At 40.8% G+C, this 22,804-nt stretch overlaps 2 protein-coding genes across 2 annotated transcripts in view; one reads left to right on the forward strand and one right to left on the reverse strand.

The window, feature by feature from the left end:
* The window catches only part of KCNAB1 (potassium voltage-gated channel subfamily A member regulatory beta subunit 1), a 282,120-nt gene that overhangs the window by 174,113 nt on the left and 85,203 nt on the right, over positions 1–22,804 (forward strand). The window contains exon 3 of the mRNA XM_036849548.1: positions 18,958–18,995. Coding sequence (XP_036705443.1) covers positions 18,958–18,995 — 38 coding nt within the window. The remainder of the gene's footprint in view (positions 1–18,957; positions 18,996–22,804) is intronic.
* LOC118894457 (G2/mitotic-specific cyclin-B1-like) lies at positions 13,849–18,666 on the reverse strand. The gene is given in 4 exon segments (XM_036850744.1): positions 13,849–14,271; positions 14,273–15,286; positions 16,114–16,203; positions 18,571–18,666. Coding segments are annotated over 4 exon segments (1,596 nt in total). The 3' UTR covers positions 13,849–13,875.

Below are 22,804 nucleotides of genomic sequence, written 5' to 3' on the forward strand. Positions count from 1 at the left end.
GAGTTTTATACTTGAGAGTTTGCAAATTCCAGGGTGTGCTAAATGTCTGTAGTTTCTATACCAGTGTGACTTTAAGAAGACTGGGCACTTTATTCGGACACTTTAATGGCTGCTGTGTTGCTCTTCCAGTAGAGCCACTGGAGACAGACATAAGGAAAAGACAGCGGACTCTCAACTACCTCTGATAAGAGAGGGGACAGTGACACACAAAACTGAACATGCATTTATGTTTGTCTTTGGAGTGAACTTTGTATTTCTTTTGAATACGGTGCCATAGACATGAAAACCTGTTAGTGAAAAATCAAGAGTTGTCTAGAGGTAATAAAACATGTAGGAACAGTATAATGATCTCATAGCCCATCTCTGACTCGGCTTCAGCGAAGCTTTCAACTTTCCATAATGAATTAATCATTCTATATGGCACCAGTGGGAGAAATTCCGCCCTGACCCCATCAAACTGATGTGTCTCACTTGTACCCTATTCTCTTAGGATTGGTGGCCCTTGTCATCTTGTCCCAGAAAACAAGACTGCTGATGCTCTTTTTTATTCCACCCTTTTTTATTTCCACTAAGCTATTTTTGCTGCAGTCATTTACTGCCACTGGGATTTTTGCAGAAGATTAATAATACTAATAAAATGAAGGGCAAAGTGCCAAAGAGAGCATCTTGAAAGAATAGTCTGTAACCCTTTATGTGGTCAGGGCTAAAGACTCTAAAAAGGCATTACATTCTCCAGTTTGGGGTCAAAGCCAACTTCCACCTTCTTTGTTGTATTGTTCTTCAGCCTCTGGGCCCAGTACGTAATGTCTCTCTCCCTGCCATTCTGGGGCTTCCCATCAAACTGAGAGCTTGCAGAGGGATTGAGTTCATTCAATGACATCCTGACTGCTGCCTAGACCAGTTTTCAACTCTGGCTACCAGTACAGTTGCGTGGGAGCTTTTTAAAAATACCTGTGCCTGGGCACTTCCTCAGATCAACCAGAATAGAATCTCTGGGGTGGGGCAGGGCATCAGCTCCCAGGTGGTCCTACTAACTGGGCCAGAGTTGAGGATAGCTGGCCTGGCTCGCCACCTGAGTTACTTGCTCATCAGATGGCTGGGTCCACCATGGAAGCTTTGAGCACCTAAGAGATTTGGATTCCCAGGCAACATGCAGGAGGCACCACCAGAGAACGAGACGGATGCCACTTCTGGTGCCCAATGAAGAAACAAGTACCAGGTGGGGTGTTTGTCTTTCATCTAGCTTTAGTCCAGTTGAAACTCAGAATTTTGCAGCATTTTTGACGTTTTAGTCTATTCATCACTCTTCATTTGTCACTTCAGAATGATCTGTAATAAATAATAAATCTTCCTGAGCTTTGTTGAGATGAGTAGACTGTTAGAATTGGTGCATTCCAGTGTTGACTTTGGCTTTCACTGCCGTCTCAGGAAAAGTCATTTATCTTCCTATGGAACTTTTGCTGCTTCAAATGGTATCTCTTTGGAAGATAAGAAGGAAAGTAACATTTAGTGAGCACCTGTTGTATGCTCGGTACTGTACTGGACCCTTGGCATATACTACTGAAATTGTTAAGGGCGTGGACTGTGGAGTCACTCTGCCTGGGCTCACATCCCGGCTCAACCACCCCCTCCCCCTCCCCAGCAAATAAACTCAAACCAGAGTGGTCATGAGTTCCAAATGAGATCATGTCTATAAAGTGTGTAGCACAGCGCCTGGCACAACGTAAGTTCTCCAAAAAGTGTTCCATCGTTGTCTCGTTTAGTTCTCACAGCAATACTGGAGTAGGTATCAGTGTCTATTTTAGAGATGAACCAGGTCTCAAAGGTGAACCTGTTTAGCCACAGACATAATGAACCTCAGGTGTATCTGAAAGAAAATGAAAATACCTACCCTTCATGATTTTTTGAAAAATAAGAGATGATTTTAGAATGCGTTGCATAGGACATGTGAGATAGTTGATCTGCAAAACTCAAATCTGTTCTAGGTGTTGGAGAGGCAGTGATGAACAAGGCAGAGAGATCCCCTGTCCTTGGGGAGGGTAGACTGAGCTCTCCACCCAGCCTTCAGGAATCATGAGGGGCTGTACACACCCAACTTTTTGGTAGCACACTCTTCACTGCCATTAGGTACTCTTTTTCTTTCCTAGTTAACAGAAGGTTCTAATTCTTCATAGTGAGTGATCCTTAAGGTTCTTGACTAACCACAAAATAATCAAAGATGGAGAGTCACCAGGAGGTTATCTTTGCTGCCCCAGGAGTTCCTTCTGGGCACACCCTCCCTTGCTTCCCTAAATCAGGGCCCCTGGTGCTAGCAGAAGGAGAAATAGATGCCATCACTGCTTTAAGATGGCAAATGCAAGTGTTATTTCTACCATAATTACTCCCTAGATCCAGGCCAAGCTGCCAGCCACCCTTCAGAATGTCCTCTCGTTGTGTGTATCAGTGTGGTGGCTGATGGGTACCCAGGTCACAAACTCATATAAAGGCCACAGATGGACTTATTCATATTTACTCGTCTCCAAGCAATGAATTAATGAAAAGAAAATCAGCAGGCAATAAAAGAGTTTATTGAACACTACTTCTATGAGGATCACTTCTTCTCTGCTGTTCTTGAATTCATGAAACACTTAATAAGCCCCTCCTATGTACCAGGTTTTATGTAGTCTCTGGGGATACAGAGATTATCCCAAGATGTTAGTAGTTTTGAAAATGTCTCAAGAAGGGCTGTCCTCTGTGTTTGAGAACAATCCAAAGTATTGTTGACATAGCAGTATATTTTTCATATTTTTTGATGCCTCTGGTTATCTACATTTAACTTTCTATATAGCATGTTAGGAAATTTCATTCCAACCTGTAAAATCGGACTATGTGTTTATAATACTGCCATTGCCTCAGTGCCAAAGCCTGGGGGCACCAGTGTCCAGATGAGGCTGCCAGGAGCTGTTCTGGGCTTCTTCCATACCACAATTAAGCTTTCAGTATAATATAAAATATCATTTCAAAGGTAAGTGACTCTATGTAGAATTTGAATTAAACGGGATCTCCTAAAACTAAAGATACACCAACATGGTTTTATGATCTAGTATTGCTCTGTTTTCTTCTTTAACATGATAAATTTCTACATACAGTTACTGAAAGAGGAAGACCTTTGTAGCTTAGTTAGAAATAGAGAAAGAGTGCATAAAAAATTTCATGCATAGTTCTATGGAAAATGCTAAAATACCTCATCTGCTTGATACAGCTATGAATTTTCCATTAGGAAAAGGACATTATAGGTTAAAAAGAAAAGCTGAAATCATTAACAGCTACAGATAAAATAAGCTAATCTTTGTATGTAAATATATAAATCCACAGGGAAACATGGGAATTGGGTTAATTTGAGTGTAATAGGGTTGGGAACTTTTAAAAATCCTTAGGTTTTTGCTAAATTATCCCTTATGTATTTCCTCAGTTTTAATTTCTCTACATTTCAAAAACTTCTTAGTCAAAAAGTATGTGAAGCACTTTGTATTCCAACTTTGAGTTTTCATTAGTGATATTTAATACAATAAACATCATGAAACTCACAGCACAAGAGGGAGAATTTGAAAGGACTGTTATAAAATTTTTTCATTCTTTTTCACAATGTATTATCCCTATCTTGTTTTCACTAAGAAAGTTTCTTTGCCTCGCCATGGAATTAAAATTTATTTCCCAGTATATCTTGATAGTCCTATGAGCACAAACTGTTTTTTATGTACAGCTACACCAGAGTTATGCAAAATTATTACTGTTTGGGGGAGAATAACTCACTGAACTATCAAAGAAATATATCCCTGCACAAAGATAAAGATTTGCCGTGAATTTTTAAAGATAAAAGTAAGTGTAAAGGAGGTCACCTTGACTTTCAAACTTCTTGACAGTAGTGTTTTTCCAGAGAGTTCTTATTCATAATAACTTACTATGGAAAGACAAGAGATAAAGCCAAAAATAAAAATATGTATTTGAGCACAGACTGTGTTTCAGGTCCCATGTTAGGAGTTCACAGAAAAAGAAAAAATATATATATGTATATACATACTTTCAACCTTAATTTCAACCAGTTTAGAATAAGATATTGAAAATATTTGAATTTGTTTAAAAAAAACAGAAGTTGCCATTTAGTCCTAGTATCCCATAGTGTCTAATTTTATTCCAACAGTGTTATTTCACTTATGTTAAATATTCTGTACATTTCTCTTTTTTAATTGAAGTATAGTTGACTTACAATATTATATTAGTTTTGGGTGTACAACATAGGGATTCAGTATTTTTATAGATTATACCCCATTTAAAGTCATTATAAAATATTGGCTATAGTCCCTGTGCTATACAATATATCTGTGTAGCTTATTTATTTCATACATAATGGTTTGTACCTCTTAATCCCCTACCCCTCTCTTGCCCCTCCTTTTTCTCCCCTCCCCACTGGTAACCACCAGTTTGTTCTCTATATCTGTAAGTCTGTTTCTGTTTTGTTATATTCATTTGTTTGTTTTATTTTTTAGATTCCACATATAAGTGATAAAATACAGTATTTGTCTTTCTCTGTCCTACTTATTTCATTCAACATAATGCCCTCCAAGTCTATCCGTGTTACTGCAAATGGCAAAATTTCATTATTTTTTATGGCTGAGTAGTACTCCATTTGTATGTGGTATGTGTGTGTGTGTACACACACACATACACCACATCTTCTTTATCCATTCATCTGTTGATGGACACTTAGGTTGCTTCCATATCTTAGCTCTTGTAAATAATGCTGCTGTGAACATTGTGGTGCATATATTTTTCTGAATTAGTGTTTTCATTTTCTTTGGATATATACCCAGGAGTGGAATTGCTGGATCGTATAGTAGTTCTATTTCCAGGTTTTTGAGGAACCTACATACTGTTTTCCACAGTGGATGTACCAATTTACATTTTCACCAACAGTGTGCTAGGGTTCTCTTTTCTCCACATCCTTGCCAACGTTTTTTATTTATTGTCCTTTTGGCAATAGTCATTCCGACAGGTGTGAAGTGTGAAGTGGTATCTCATTGTGGTTTCGATTTGAATTTCCCTGATGATTAGTGATGCTGAGCATCTTTTCATGTGCCTATTGGCCATCTGTATATCTTCTTTGGGAAAATATCTATTCAGGTCTCCTGCCCATTTTTTAGTCAGGTTATTTGTTTTTCAGGTTTTTTTTATAGTGTGTTGTATGACCTATTTATATATTTTGGATATTAACCCCTTATTGGTCATATCATTTGCAAATATTTTCTCCCATTCTGTAGGTTTTTTCATTTTGTTGATGGTTTCCTTTGCTGTGCAAAAGCTTTTAAGTTTAATTAGGTTCTGTTGTTTATTTTTGCTTTTGTTTCCTTTGCCTGAGGAGACAGATCCAAAAAAATATTGCTAAGACTTATGTCAAAGAGTGTTCTGCCTATGCTTTCTTCTAGGAGTTTTATGGTTTCTGGTCTTACATTTAGGTCTTTAATCCACTTTGAATCTATTTTTTTTATGTGGCATGAGAAAATGTTCTGATTTTGTTCTTTTACATGTCCAGCTGTCCAGTTTTCCCAGCACCACTATTCTGTTCATTTCTTATAGGAGTGCTTCCAAAGAACAAAATGAATAATGCACATTAATGATGCATGCTGGTTATAAGTGCCCTGGAAACTTTGTTGTAAGAAATAATTTTCAGCATGTAAATGTTAGTACAATAAAACATGAGAAATTTGACCAAGAAACTTAGGACAAAGTATTAACAAAATGTAAACAGTGCCTCTGCCTCTTTTTCATGTTCAGGAAATAGGAAGAGTTGTAATTTGTTAGAATCCTTGTTTATCAATGGATTTCCCAGTAAAGCAATACGGATTTTTTTTTAAACTTTTGCTTCTTATTATAAAAGTAGCAATATTCATTCCAACAGTGTGGGCAGAAAATTAAAACACCCTAGGAAGAAAAACTCATCAAAGAATTTTTTGGCTTTATTGAAACTTTTCATAACAGGCTAAAGGTGCTAAATCAACCAATTCAGGAGTCACACCTACATGAGGAAATGTAAGAAGATTTAGCCATGGATTTACATTACTATGTATCATTAATTCTAACATTTAAATTTGGGGAGTGGGTCATTGCTTTCTGGGGGAAGATTTAAGGCAGTGAAATTTCATTCCTATGCTATGTGCGCAGCAGCTCCTGAGGGGACTGTCAACCCTGGCATTCTGCTTTATAGAACAAAACTGCCTCTTCTAAACTTCTCCTCCAGTCCTTCATCCTACTTCTGTTACTACTGCCTTGTCTTTAAACTTTACTGATCAGATTAATGGAGAAACAGAACAAAGTGGTTCCAGGTAGATTTGCCCTGAAACAAATCTTAAGACAAAATGGAGCTAGCAGTATCCCTCGGAATTAAAAGTACATAAAACTTTAAGTCAAAGAAAGAAGGAAAATATCAAATATTTGTACATTCTCTATAAGGATCGCGAAGGATGTAATGTCAATCCTAGACGTTTAACCCTCAAAACCGCCAGCCTTCAGACAAGTATTAGAAGAAGGTCCACAGGTTTTTCTGGAAGACCCAGCCAGCCAGCTCTACGTTGGCCTTGCCTAATCTAAGACCAGGCTCCCCTCTGCCACTGCCTTGCCCACCAGTACACTCTGCTCCTTCATACACCCAAGAATACACCCAAGAATTTCTTCAATGACAGGTACATCTCATTATGGCTCCACTCTCATTCCTGGCTCTTAAGGGTTTGAGAGCTTAAAGCCCAGGATGGCTCTGTGTATGAGGTCTCATGGGAAGAAAGATAAAACCTGTCCTCAGGTGGAAATGGGAGAATCTGGGAGCAGGGAGGTGGCCCAGAGGAGTGGCCTGTTCTTCATCCATAGACAAGGAAGTTTGTGGGCAGAAACAGATGTAAAGTTTATCATAAGGAAGGTTCAGTCAGGAGGCATTTGACAGAGGGAAGAAAGTGGGAAGATTCATGAAAGCAAGATATTGTTACAAGCATTCAGAGCAAACGCTAGGCCATACCATTTTGGCTGGAGCAGAGTATGTGGGGGAGACGAGGAGGCATCATTACCAGAAAACAGCATGAGGCTGGGGGAGACCACGGCCTTGGAGATCCCACCACTAACCACCTGTGGAAAGTCATTTCTCTACCACTTCACTTCCTCATCTTTATATACATGGAATTCTTCAGATCTTGCAGAGTTGCCTGTGAATGAGTATACTACTTGCACTTCCCTTGCCTGAGAGCCCACTTTTATTCTGCATGGCCTTTACCACTTCCTTGCCTAGTTGCATTACTATTTCAAGCTCTTTTTTAAAGTGCAGGTGTGAAAGCAGCCCTTCATTGCCCCCCCTCCCTGCCCAGATTTTAAATAGTATTATTGGCTCTTGCAAGAAAAGGTAACCAAAGTAAAACAGTAAAGGCTAGGCTGTTATCACTCCTGTTATCTCAGGCCAGATGCTCATTAGCAATACACTAGTAGCCAAAAAACGAGAGACCAGACTGCAGCTTGGATCCAAAAATAAGGGCCAGGCTTGGTGGAAAACAAATACAAACCGATATAAGAAAGAATGCTTTGTCTGTACCATTTGAAAAAGATAGAGCCTTGAGCTATGTCCCACATGCCCAGACATAGGTCTACATCCAGTTCATCTACAGTGGCCACAATGGGGTTGCTCAGAATGTTGTTTTGCTACTTAGCCACTCACTCTGCTGCCTCCCCAGCAGGAGGACAGCTCCATTCCATGCCCTTCAAGAGGGCACCAAGGGCAATAAGCCAATTCTTCACCTCTGTCACCTGTCTGTACATCTCAATCCCATTTTCTGAGCCTTTCTCTCAGGCCAGATTTCTAGGTATCTGCTTTCTGTTTGTTTTGTTTTGATCCTGCATCAATATGAACATTAAGGTAACTGTGCAACTCACCTATCTTACTGAAAGAACAGCAAACTTTCCATACCATACTGTGATGAAGGGTGCGACATTGGTTAAATCCTGGCCCCAACTCCACCAATTACTAGTTACTTGGACTCTGGGCAAGTAACTTAACCTCTGAAAATGGGAATGGTAAAGTAACAGCTGAGTAAAAGAATTAGAAAGGCAAGTCAGAGTGTAAAGAAAAGGAAGAGGTACTAAAATATCAGTATGTGAAGAATCTAGAACTGTGGTCCTCCAGTTAGTCTTCGACAAAAGAGGCAAGAGTATACAATGGGGAAAAGAGAGTCTCTTCAGCAAGTGATGTTGGGAAAGTTAGACAGCCACATGTAAATCAATGAAGCTAGAACAGACCCTCACACCATATACAAAAATAAATTCAAAATGGCTTAAAGACTTAAATATAAGACAATACACCATAAAACTCCTAGAAGAGAACATAGGCAAAACATTCTCTGACATAAATCATACCAATGTTTTTAGGTCAGTCTCCCAGGGCAATAGAAATAAAAGCAAAACTAAACAAATGGGACCTAATCAAACTTATAAGCCTTTGCACAACAAAGGAAACCATAAACAAAATGAAAAGACATTCTACGGACTGGGAGAAATATTTGCAAATGAAGTGACCAACAAGGGCTTAATTTCCAAAATATACAAACAGCTGCTACAATTCAATAACAACAACAACAACAAAACAAACAACCCAATCGAAAAATGGGCAGAAGAACTAAATAGATATTTCTCCAAAGAAGACATACAGATGGACAGGACAATAGGCACATGAAAAGATGCTCATCATCGCTAATTATTAGAGAAATGCGAATCAAAACTACAACGAGGTACCACCTCCCACCAGTCAGAATGGCCATCATTAAAAAGTCTACAGATAATAAATGCTGGAGAGGGTGTGGAGAAAAGGGAACCCTCTTACACTGTTGGTGGGAATGTAAATTGGTGCACCCACTGTGGAAAACAGTATGGAGTTTCCTCAGAAAACTAAAAATAGAGTTGCCATATGATCTAGCAATCCCACTCCTGGGCATATACCCAGACAAAACTATAATTCAAAAAGATGCATGCACCCCTGTGTTCATAGCAGCACTGTTTACAATAGCCAAGACATGGAAACATCCTAAATGTCCATCAACAGATGAATGGATAAAGAAGATGTGATATAGATAGATAGATAGATATAGATATAGATAGATATATATTGATATATATATATATAGACACATAATGGACTATTACTCAGCCATTTAAAAGAATGACATAATGCCATTTGCAGCAACATGGATGGACCTAGAGATTATCATACTAAGCAAAATAAGTCAGAAGGAGAAAGATAAATACCATATGATATCACTTATATGTGGAATCTAAAATACGACAGAAAGGAACATATCTACGAAACAGAAACAGACTCACAGACATAGAGAACAGACTTGTGGTTGCCAAGGAAGGGGGTTGTGGGAGGGAAGGATTAGGAGTTTGGGATTAGCAGATGCAAGCTACTATATATAGGATGGATAAACAAGATCCTACTACATAGCACAGGAAACTATATTCAATATCCTGAGATAAACCATAATGGAAAAGAGTATGAAAAAATATATATGTGTATAACTGAGTCACTTTGCTATACAGCAGAAAGTAACACAACATTGTGAATCAACTATACTTCAATAAAATTTAAAAAAAAATAGAACTATGGTCCTCAACCCTGGCTGCCATTAGGATTATCTGAAGATCTTTTAAGAATTCTGATGCTGGGGGTCCTGTTCCCAGAGATTCTGATTTAACTGGTCTGATGAGGGACCAGGTCAGCAGAATCATTGAAAGCTCCCCAGGATATTCAAATGTGCAGCCAGGCTTGAAAACCTCTGATCCAATGTAGTGAATCAGGGAAACAACCAACATGTTCTCATGTTAGAGACATTTCTTACAGGGCTGGACGCCCGAGTTTTTTTGTTTGTTTATTTTCCTTACTTTTTTGGCTGCGTCGGGTCTTAGCTGCGGCACACAGGATCTTCGTTGAGGCACGTGGGATCTGAAGCAGCTCACGGGCTTCTCTCTAGTTGTGGTGCGCGGGCTCCAGGGCGCATGGGCTCTGTAGTTTGCAGCACGCGGGCTCTCTTGTTGAGGTGCACGAGCTCAGTAGTTGTGGCGCACAGCCTTGGTAGCCCTGTGGCATGTGGGATCTCAGTTCCCCAACCAGGGATCGAACCCACATCCCTTGCATTGGAAGGTGGATTCTTTACCACTGGACTACCAGGGAAGTCCCTGGACACCCAAATTTTTAAAGTGTTTATTTACTGATTCAGTGAATGATTATTAAGCACCTACTATGTGCCAGGCTTCACTTCAGTGGCTAGAGTTAAAGATTTAGATTTAACTTGGTCCCTCCCCTCAGGACAGATGCAGCCCGGTGAACAAGTCATATGTGAAAAAAAATTTATGTAGTTACAATGCGATATGGTTGGTGTGGTAGTAATGCTTTGTTCAAACTGGTAGAATGGGATGAGTTCTTCACCCTTCAAAGCCCAGCCACAGAATCACGAAATCATAGAGATGAAGGAAGCTTAAGGTCCCTAATTTTGTGTGTGAGGAAACTTGAAATCAAGAGGTTGGGACTTCCCTAGGGTCATAGAGTTAATGGAACAGAGACCTACAGGAGAGGAAGTGTTAAGGAACTGGTCCAGCAGCACTGGACTCTGAGGCTGAAGTTCTGGGTCCTGAGGAATAAGTAGGATTTGGATGTAAGGACATGGGGAAGGGTTCCATTCTCAGAAGGCTCAGCCCAGAGCTAAGAGGGGAGGTACACACAGCGCACTTGGAATGTGCAAGGAACGCCCTGGCCCTGGTGTCAGGTAGTGGCCAACAGCTTAGCACTTGGTCCTCCAAGTCAACACTGATTTGGGCTTACGCTCTGTTTCCTGCTTTCCATGACATTTGGGGGGATGCTCCCACCCGCAGTTCTACCTCTCTCTGGGAATAATTCTAGTAAAATGAGATGGTGAACACATTAATTTTGTGCAGTGTGTAGTCTGAGTTCACTGAGATCTGGGGTTTGAATCTCCAACCTTAAATTCTTCAGTGATGTAACAGATGAATAACTCTAAACACCACTAGATTAAATACCTCTCGACCATTTGGTCAGCCTTGACTACGTTAACCTGGAGTCAATGTGTGCTCTATTTACCAAACTTAAAAATTGTTAAATCCAGAGTGCAGTGTGTTGAATTGGCTCTCTATTCTCCCCTGGTTCTGACCTTGATGTTGTACTTGAAGTCTCACCTTCTCTCACACCCTACATCCTTTTAATCAGCAAATCTTATTGCCTCTCCTTCAAAATCTATCAGAAACTCAAGCACTTCTGACCGTCCTCACTACCACCACCTCAGACCAAACCACTGTCGTGTGTCACCTGGATTTATCACGACAGCCTCCTCACTGGTGCTGGTGCTTCAGCCTCAGCCTCAGAGGTGTGCCCTCAACGCCACAGCAGAGGTTCCTTTTCAAAGAGTGTCAGACTGTGTCACTTCTCTGTTCAAAACTCCTCTCCAAGGTCCTTCTTATGATTGATATCACCCCACACAATCTGTTCCCCGTTACCCCTCAGACCTCGTCTTCTCTTCTCTGGCCACACTGGCTTCCTCATTGACCTTGAACATGCCAAGTAAGCCCCCTCCACATTGTTTTCCCCATTGAAATGTTCTTCTCCAAGGTAACTGCATGGAAAGTAAAGAAAGTAAAGGAGCTTGTTGGGTCTTTTCTCCAAAGCCACTTTCATTGTGAACCTTATCTGGCCACCCCATCTAAAATCTCAACCCCATCCCCTGACATTTTACCTACTGTAGCCGACCTTATAAACATGACTTTCTTTAACATTCATCAAGCAACTCTATTCATTTTACATTTTATTTATTGATGAAATTAACATTCATAAATAAACACTATATATTTAACTTATTTTTCTTATTATTTTGTCTCTCCTCTTAAATCTGCCCCATGAGGGGAGAAATAATTTTCTCACTGTTGTATCCTGATAATTTAAGTACAAGGCCTGGCACATGATAAACTCAAATAAATACTTGTTTAATAAAAGAATGAAGAAAAGTTAACTGTGGCATAATAAATATTATAATTGCATTTTTATATTGCCTTCTTGATAGTTATAAAAAATATATACAAAACATAAACAAGTCAAACTACAGTATAGAAAAAGAAGTCACCAAATCTATAACCCTAAAATGATCCAAACCCAAATTGAGGGACATTCTATCAAGTACTTGATCAGTGCTCTTCAAAAGTGTCAGACAAGGAAAGACTGAGGAATGTCACAGATCAGAGGACACTAAGGAGACATGAACATGAAATGCAGTGTTGGGTCCTGCCTAGGATCCTGGAACAGAAAAAAAGGACAATGAAATTCAAAAAAAAGTCTGTAGTTTAGTTACTAGTACTGTACTAGTGTTCATTTCCTGGTTTTGATAATTACACTATGATGATGTGAGATGTTAAAGGGCCAGGGAGGTAGCCTACCTGCACAAACGTTATTACTTCTGAATATCTAAATATGTCTTCATACAGGCAAGGAGATCATTTAAATGATATGCATGTTTCCTTATGCTTAGAAATTACCCTGTAAACCACCACCAAGGTAATTAAGTAACCAAGATAGGTATGTGTGTGTGTGTCAAGGTAGTTTTCTTTGTCTTTTTATGTTTCACCGATCATTTTCTATGCCCTGGTAGGTGTATGCCAAGGGCCTCAAACAGAGGTTTTCAAAGCATATATTCCTTGGTACATGAAGGAGTTTCATCAGAAGACACAATAACAGTTCAAAGTTCTCTTTATACTCCCACTGCTTTTAAAAGGTTAGAAATAACAAGTGTCAGTTAAGTAAAACGATCTTCTAAATGACATCCCACTAATTTGAGATTTCACAGTGAAATAGTCATATGCCATCCTATGTCTCAAGCAGGCATGTTCTCATTAGAGAGAGAAAAACGATCAAGGAAACTGCCACCAAGGGTTTTTGAGAATTGTATTAATTAATTAATTAATTACATCTTGTGGAGGGGAGTAGTAGAGATAAAATTGTACAAGCAGAGTTCCCTTGTCCGGAAAGCTGCCACTTGATCCCTCTCCATCCTGAGGGAATATGTCCCATTTTTAAGTGGCAACTCTTCCTCATGGGTGGCGGTGGACCCTGCCTACACTGTGCCCTCACCCCCCCCACCCCCAGGCCTTGCAGCCAGGGAGAAGGACCTTCCGCCTACCCTTCTCCAGGAGGGGGCACTGCTGCGTGGGTACCAGGGGATGGGGAGAAACACATCAATCTCATAGGGACTAGAACTGAAGACTATTGATGAGCATTTTTCATGTTTCTATAAATCAAAATAAACGTTTATTTGGTGGGAAACTATCCCAGTATTTTGTACATTAAAGATAGTCAAAAAGTCAATTCAATTCAGTTTAACCAGATAACTACCAACCATCTACTAAGGACTCACTTTCGTTCTAGGGCTGTGGAGGTAAGAAGATAAATGAAATAAAACCCTAACCCTCAGAGAGCTTACTCTCTAGTAGAGGATATAAAGTTTGTAAACAAGTAACTATAAAAGATATAAATAGCAAATGTCTAAAGGGCCAGGGACGTAGCCTACCTAAACAAAGTAAGCTGAATGGAAGAATGACAAAATCCCCAAAATGGAACCAAACTCTTCATTTTTACTACATTATGGTGTAGGTGTATAACTTAATGTAAATATATATGATAGCCATACCCTTTTTTTTTTAAGTAAAAAGGACTACAACTTTATTAAAAGTAAATAAATGTAACATATAATGTGTACAGATGGCACATGATGCCAATTTTATTTGCAGATTTTATATAATTCCAAAGTTCGCAAGTTACACCTTTGCCACAGCCTTGGCTAAATCTTGAACTAGTGCAGAATTCAGCTGTGCTAGAGTGCTGATCTTAGCATGCTTAGACGCAGCATACTTGTTCTTGATAGTCATGTGCTTCGTAAGCCCACGATTCACCATGACTATATTCTTAGCCAGGTGTTGCATAACAGCAAGAAGGGATTCTTCAGTGTATGACAGGTAATGCTGTAGAATTGGTGTCAATTCACCATTATCAAGAATTTTCAGTGCTAAGCAAAAAGCTCCCACTGCAATCTGAGAAGGAGGGAAGTGCACCATGTGGTAGTTCAACATAGTTAGTTCCATGAGATATTTGGTCAAAGTATGTAGCTTAACATCAACCTCTCCAATCTTAGACGCTCTCCGAAGGAAATGCAGGCAGGGCTAGAGGGCGACCCAGACTAAAATTTAAAGCTCTTAGAATCTTCATTTCCATCTGTCTGATTTGGTACTTAGTGTAAGTGTTGTCAGTCACAAAGGCAAAGTCACCAATTTCTGGAGGGTACATTTCCTCATATTTGCTTGCAATAAACATGGCAGTGACACCAACCAGCTGCAGCATCTTCTTGGGCACACAATTATCCTGCATGAACCGATCAATAATGGAAACAGTCATGTACATGGTCTCCTGGAGTAACCTGAATTTCATCTGAACCTGCACTAGCCAGTCAGTTAGGATGGCTCTCACGTTTCCAGTGACTTCACGACCCAGTAGGTATCTTGGTCTGACTGCTTGCTCTTCCTCAAGTTGTCTCAGATAAGCATAGATATCTTTTACATATTCACTACAAAGGTTTGGATCCACTCCATCTTCTGCATCCACATCATTCACTGTAAGAATTACATCAGAGAAAGCCTGACACACATATTCTTCTGCAGGGGCACAGCCAGATGTTTCCATGGGGCTTGGAGAGGGAGTATCAACCAAAATAGGCTCAGGGGGAAGTTTCTGTTCTTTAACAGGCTCGGGTTCTGGCTCTGGCTCCAGATCCGGCTCCAGCTAGGGCTCCAGCACAGGTGCAGGAGTCTTTTCCAGAGGTTTTGGTAGTTTTTTAGCAATAACTTTTCCAGCAGCTAAAGTTTTTGCTTCCTTTTTCAGGGGCAGTTTGGCCTGTGGCTGTTCACTGACTTTGTTACCGATGTCCCCAAGAGCTGTTCTTGGCCTCAGCCCGGGCTTAGAGGCTGCAACAGTGGCCACAGGCACGCACTTTGCGCCTGCCACATTGACCTTCGTGTTATTCTCAGCATTAATGTTCATGTTCCTGGTGATCCGGAGCACCACGGCTTCCTCTGCACCAGGCAGCAGCTCAGTGGGGAGAAGCAGAGCACGGGAGCCCCCGACCAGCCAGGGACCTTGAACCCACCACAGGCCAACAGCCGTTCCTCCGCAGCACTGATATCCATATTCTATTTTATATTTAAACTTTTAATCTAAAACTGAAAAAGAAAAACATCTATTATTATTATTATCATTACCTTGTAATTCATTACTGCTTTGACCTGACATCAGAAACCTAATGTCTTTTCTTCTGTACCAAAATGTCAGTCAGGCCCTGTGGTTTTCTCTGTGATGTATGGTATGCAGCCTTAAATATGTAAACTGGGGTTGGTAAGTAGTTTTTTCAGATTAATTTTGGAATGAAACTGCTCCTAAACATAAGCTTTTCCCGATGTGGATAGGAAGATTATTTCCTCCAAGATGGGTGTACAGTCCCAGCTTTCAATGTTGTCATAGACTTCAATACCATTTTGTAGTACAGTTTGATAACTTCATAGCCCTGCATCTGTACTATCAAAAATTAATTAAGAAAGGTAAGCTAAATAATACCAGTTTATTTTCCTAAAGCGTGAAATCCAGTATTCAAAAGCCCCATTGCAGAGAATAAATTTCAGGCTACCATTTTCATATCTGGAAACTGACTGCAGTTTTGGAAGATGAACCAAATTATTCTTTAACAATTGAATTTTCCAAAGACTTTGTTGTCAGTACTGAGAGAAGCAAATGAGACATTTTTGCAAATACTTCTGATTGTCCCAATAGAAAAATATTCACATGGTGTTGATGAGGTATAATGTCAGCAAGAAGCTTGGGACTTTGAGCCAATCTTTGCTGCTAAGTGGAAATGGGACTATTTCCTCTGATGACATGAACAGTTAAAAAAAATTCTCTCCAACATCACAGCACAAGTAAGCCAGCAAATTCATTAAGCAAACACTGACCTGATTTTGCTCCAAGATGTAGAAGAATAGCTGAGTCATGATATTAATTAGTGAATCCATGGCCTGTTTCGTTTTAGCCCAAAGCAATTCCTGATGAATGAGGAAATTAATGGATTTATGCATAGTGCCCCTACAAAATAGTGTCACCTCTGATCTGTCGCTTGATGGGTCCAAGGTCAGCCCCACCCTTTGTGAGAACCTGATCTGTAGTAACACTTACAATTTGGAACAGTGCCTTCTATATCCAATGGTCTGAGACCCTTCTCATCACAAAGTAATTTTGCCTTGCAGAGACTTCTTGTTCAAAACTTCTTTGACCCCTCCAAGATTCTCAAAACATCGCAAATAAATATAGCTAACAGTGTGCTGTTATTTATATCTCTGTGCTCATTTGCTGCAATAGAAGATGCCACCAATAATTTAACTTATCCTGAAAGTTCTCAGCCGTATTTTTAACATGCTGAGCGACAATGTTTCTGCTTATATGAACATTTGCAAGTGCTTGTTTATGCTCTGGACACAATTTCTGCTACATTCAAAAGAAACTCTTTTATAAAAGTGTTGTCTGTAAAAAGGTTTAGATGCCGAGGCAATTTTTTCACTTAATAGAGAACTGCATTTCACAGCAGATCATTTGTTTTATTCTCATTCAAAACAAATGCTGCCATTTCTTCAGTCCATTAAGTCTCCCAACGCCCATCTTTTCTGTATACCAGTCATGGCTTGTTTAATTATAGTGCCTTAAGTTGTAATTTTTCTGTTGTAAATATTTTTTGTTTGGATATTCTTCACATCCACCAAAAAAAAGTGCACCCCTATTTTTTCTTGAAATACTAAACTTTGTTTTTTAGGAGATGCACAAGTCCATTTTTCTCTAAATTTTACAATGAGAAAAATAGCAGTAAACACGTGGTACTAAATAACAACTGCCAGTTGATTTCAGTGTTGGAAATACAAAGGAAAGTGTGTGACCTTTGACTAAACAGGGAGGGTATAGCCCTTCCACAGAGGGCATTGCCCCTCAGATTTAGGGGATGTCTGCCGTGTGGGGACACTGATCCTCTGTTGTTAAGAGAAGCTAGAAATCAGACTTTTAAAAGAAATATCTCCTAAGATAAAGGAGATTAATCTCTTAAGTTATCAAAATGTTGGTAACTTATTCCAAGTTTATTAAAATATCAAGTGGGTCAACATTGTTCTTGCCAGGCAAAACAAGTCTGCAAGCTGAGTGCAATCTATAAGCCACCCATTTACAACCTCTGGGGATGTAGAGTGTAACAGTAAAATAACCTGTATTCTACCTCTGTTTAGTCCCTGAGAACTAAGAAGAAAAAAGGTACAGTTACATCAACATGCTTCTATGGAATATGTATCCAAGTGCCATAATTAATTTGGAAGCTTACTGATGAGGCAGCAAAGTGCAGTGGAAAGGAAGCCCCGCATGTGCGGGAGTCCCGAGTGTATCACGTATTAGGTTGGTTGATGTTAGAGTCCTCATCTGGAAACCGGGATAATAAAATTGCCTTGTAAGTTTGTCAAAATGATTAGAGATGAAAGTATACACGTTTCTCAGTGTCCTGTTGGCATTTGGAAGATGTTCCGTAAACAGTAGCTATCCTGTTATTACAAAACACAAAACGTAAGTTTCCAACCATATTTCTTCGTTGCCCCCACAAACACGAGCTGTGCCCAGCCACCCCCTGCCACCCCTCCCTCTCCACACCATGCTTCACTCCTCGGAGCAGGAGCCCACGCCGCGGCTCGTCAGCCCACTCAAGTTTTCTTCTTGCCTTGCCCATGCTCTTACGTGTACCTGGAATGCCTGTCCCTCCCCTCTTCATTCAGCTCCTTCCTTTGCAACTCAACCAAAGTGTCACCTCTTCTCGGAAGTCTGTCTTGAGGACCACCTCCGGTCTGAGTAGAGCACTCCCTCCCTTCCTGCCTTGTGTTTGCCTCCGTCATGGCATTGGTCGACTAGTACTGTCAGCTGTGAGCTGCTGAGACACAGGAGCTGGGGCAGTCACCTCACTGTCCGGAGCACCTGGGTGCAGTGCCTTTGCCTGGCATGTAATTAGGGCTCAAAAAAAAAAAAAGATCAAGGAGAGAATTATGAATACGAATGAGGTGACTATAGACTGGAGTGGAAACAGCCCACTCAGTGTCTGCTTCCCTCTTGTTTTACAAACGCAGATCTTTGGCTACTGGTTATGCCTCTCCTCCTTGCCTTCCCAAACCTCACGCTGGCTACTGCCTCTACGCCACCCCTAAACCAATGGCAGTTTCCATTCTGGAGTAGCAGGTCGGAAGAGACAAGATGCTTAAGTGTCATCTCCTGGGGCTTGGGAGTGGGGACTGGAAGGACCCCTGAGAGGGTTCCTTTTGAAAGGGAATAGAGAACACAAAATAGAGTCCCTCACTGGAGGCAAAGAAAGGGAGAAATGTGACCCAAGGTCTTACCTTCACTTTCGGAACTGATGACTTCTTAGCTAAGCTGGAGCAAGAATGGGTGTGCAGCCGAAGTGGGCTTGGGGCTTCTTGCACAGCAGCACGCATGGTCCTACGTCAGAAGAAAAAGAGTTTAGTAGACAGGGCTTCCATTAGCACATACTGGGCCTTTGAATGAAGAAAAGGCATCCAGAGGGATGCAGAGGAATACAGATCCCTGTTGGGGAACTTAGCGACAGGAGGAGGATGGGCAGGACTTCAGCCCCCAAGTGCTCCTCATCCGAGTACCTTCACGAACAACCTACTGAAGTAGCCCTGATGTAAGAAAAAGTGTTTCCCTTAATGCGCAATATTAGAAAAATGATTATGAATAACATGCAAATATTTATTCTTTTCCAGGAACATGGGTGACATTTGGAGGTCAAATTTCAGATGAGGTGAGTTACTTTTGGCTTCCATTATGCTGATTGGAGAAAATGCAGAGCAAACTATTTTACAATACAGTTTCTGGGATTCTGGCATTTTACAAGGATAATAGTTTAATCACAGGAAATGGCTAAGACTGACTTAAAGATTATTTTCCATTTTATCTTGCTTCTTGTATTTTTCACATTTAGACTATTAATAGCCCTTGAAGCTGTCAATCTATTGTATGTGCGGGCTCAATAATAAGAGAACAAACCAGTTTGGAATTAATATTTAGTGACTTAATGAAAAGATTTTATTGCTGGTGTGTGTGTGTTTTAGCTTCACCTGGAGTGACCAACAGGTCCCAGTTTGCATCGTTTCCATTTTAATATCTCTCAGTCTTGGAAAAACTGGGACAGTTGGTCACCCCGGCTTGGGCAAGTTAATTCAACCTCTCTGTTCCTCATTTTCTCATATGCAAAATGGGATGATAATGTTGACCTTGAAGGTCTGTTGAAAAGATTAACCACGTAGGGTAGCAAACACACAATAAATGGGACCTATAGTAATTGTATTTACTACAAAACTCCTTTAAACCTTCATTTACACATTCAGAACGGTGCTTACCAAAGTAATATTCTTACCATTGCCTTTAACGATTACCTTCACGGCTTAAGTGAGCTATGCAAGCATTGAGTACCAACAGCTTCCCTGAGGAAACCCCCTCAGGTCCCTCCAAGCCTTTCTTGCCTTCCTCCATACCACTGAGGAGTAGGGATAGTGTATTTGAGTGGATACACTCAGTGGGATCCAGCTCACTCTGCATGAACAGTAGATTTGTTAACATTTCCATTTACCAACAATTGCCACATCTGTAAAACGCAGATGATGGCCCCTAAGATTAATGAAGGGCTCAGCCTGGTGCCTGGCCCAGGACAAGCCCTTTATAAAGGTAGTTCTTACTATCATCCCTAAGGAGATGCTTGGGGAGATAAAGGGTCTTTTCCACAACTCGCAAGGTCACCGTGTTATTTAATAGATCCATAGGGAGGAGTCTTATCTGCATATTTTTATCTGTCTGAATTTCTGTTCCCAGTGTTGGGCATAGGTCACCACAGAGAGCTTGTTGCAGAGGGGAGTCCTTGGGAAGCAGACCTCTGGTGGAAATTAGCATGCAGAACAGTTATCAGGAAGTTGGGCCATGATGCAGTCTCAGCAATGACCTCAGCTGACCCCATGGGGAGCTCTGAAGCTCAGATGGCCCTGCAGGTTGTCCCAAGTTGGCGCAAGAGGAGTTGAGTGCTTATATCCCTTGTATGACCAGTCGTTGGATAGAGGCAGCCCTGGGAGGCAGGTCTGACCTTGGGGTAGGTGACTCGCTTTAGCCAGGTGCCTTCTGATGGCAGCATTCCTATGAGCTGGGGGAATAAGTCCTTGAGCTCTGAAGGAGGACCAGGGTGGTCATCACAGGGTCCACTCCAGGGCCCTCTGACTGGCATCAGGAAGGGTGAGTTGAGGAGGCACAGAGGCAAATCCACAGATATCAAAGCAATGGCTGCAGACTTTAATCAGTTGCAAAATAAGTGACAAGGAAGGAAGGGGGTCTAAAGTTAATAATCCCCTGTATCTAGCATGTGCGTAACCTTTTACTGCCTGGTATGGTTTTTGGAGCAGAGAAAGACAAATATATCTTCCCTTTCGGAGCAGAAGGGTCAACTATGAGCATATTATTTCCCCCTTCATCTTTGCTCTCCCCTTGACAGTGTCTGCTCTCTGCTGCGGTGAGCCCAGCTTGCCCAGGTCAGAGTATGCAGGGCTGGCCTCTGAAATAAATCATTTCAAAATTATGATTCTGAAGACTACACAGTAAAGCTGTTGTGAATGACTACAGAGGCTCTCACCTCAAACGCAGACCAAATAGCGATTGTCCTTCCCAAGAGCAGCTGTGGCTTCCCCCTAGGGCCCGGCAGAGAGACTGCCAGCAAGGAGGAATGAAGGCACAGCCAGACCACAGTCACACCCGTGGCTGAATTGATGGAGCTCAACTATTTCCATGTGGCAACGTAGGCACAAAGCAGATACAAATATGGGATCCCGGGATGAGCGCACCGTAATGTGCTGAGTGACATAATCATTAGTGCCGCCTTGGGAGGTGGTGATGTCCTCGTTATTGGGAGAGTTCAACCATTTATTGAATAGCCACTTGGCAGGCATATTATCGAAAGGATTCAAACTGGAAGCTAGATAACGCTGTGAGGTACCTCCCAAAGATGATTTGGCTTCATCATAAAACCAAGATAGATGTTACTCACGTGAATTATAATATTTTAAAACAATGATAAGAGTATATTACCATCTTATAGCACTTAATTTTCAGAGTTTTATTTATGTTTTCTCATCTGTGACATAGTTAAGCTTCCTTCATTTGCAGGTAACAGTAAACTCAACTGAAATTGGCTTAACCAATAAGGGAAAAAAATATTTTTACTTTTAAATTAGAAGTGCAGAGATAGAGCAAGCTTCCAGGTTGACTCATTCCGAGCCTTCACTCCATTTACTAGTGATTCTCCTGACCCTGTGTTCCTTTGTATATCAACTTCATCCTCAGGTAGCAGCAGGAATTCTAGACCTCAGAATAGTAACTCCAGGGAAAGAGTGTCGCTTCTAGAAACTCTGCAAGCAAGTGTTCCCAGAAGTCCTCAGCCAATCTCCTCTCACATCTCACTGGCCCAGATGTGTCACATGACCTTCCCTGAACCATGTCAGGCCCACCAGGCCCCCCTTAGAGGGAGGTAAGGTCAGCTTCCCCTGAGACCTGTGGACTCCCTAGCGGGGCCTGAACAGAATCATCCTCATTTTGCAGATAAAGAAACTAAAACACAGAGAGGTCAAATGATTTGCCCATGTTTATGTATCTAGTAAGTGGTACACTCAAGGCCGGACACTGATCCTCTGACTTAGTTCAGTGATTTCTTTTCATTATTCCACATTCAGATCTTCAAATCCCATGATTGGGAAACATCTCAGCAATCATTTAGTTCAATTCTCCATTCAGAATTCTCCATCTTATCTTAAAATTTCTCCTGAGATAAGATTTATTATACACATTTCCCAATCATAATCTACTAGTATGTCATGTGACATAACACAAGGATGATACACAATACAAGCAAGCAAAATAATTTCTAAAATATAGGGCATGGGACTTCCCTGGTGGTCCAGTGGTTAAGACTCTGTGCTTCCACTGCGTGGGGCGTGGGATAGATCCCTGGTCAGGGAACTAGGATCCTGCATACTGCACGGGGCAGCCAAAAATATTAAAAAATTAAAAAATATATATATATGGCAGTCATGATGGAAAAACTATACTGTTCTTAACTTTTAACTTCTACTTAGGAGAAATGTCATAATGGTAGCAAATTTAAAGCAGTAATAACATTTTTGCTGCTATTATTCTAAAGGATTTGCATGGAGTCCATTGTGCTAGCCTGACGATTTTCTTGGTATGCCAATTTAAAAAACAACAGGAAAAGAGTTTATCTTGGAAATGCTGATGAAGCACCTTTAGCCCACAATGAAAAACATGATGGAAAAATCAATTTCAAATATTTGTGAGGTGTGTAATTTTTCAGTTGACTAATAAGTCTATCAGCAAAATGAAAAAAATGCCCTTTCTCCGGTGTTGTTTATCACTGTCCCTCCAGAGCCATCCCTCAAGGTGTGGTTTATAGCTATTCCCTGTGCTCTTCTGTCGCACTTGCCACTCGTGTTCAGCAGCACGAAGGAAGGAACAAGGACCCTGGAGGTCTTAGGCTGACCTGTGAGGCGCCGGTGCGCT

This window comes from Balaenoptera musculus, chromosome 4 (genome assembly GCF_009873245.2).
Source record: "Balaenoptera musculus isolate JJ_BM4_2016_0621 chromosome 4, mBalMus1.pri.v3, whole genome shotgun sequence".
Taxonomy (NCBI): domain Eukaryota; kingdom Metazoa; phylum Chordata; class Mammalia; order Artiodactyla; family Balaenopteridae; genus Balaenoptera; species Balaenoptera musculus.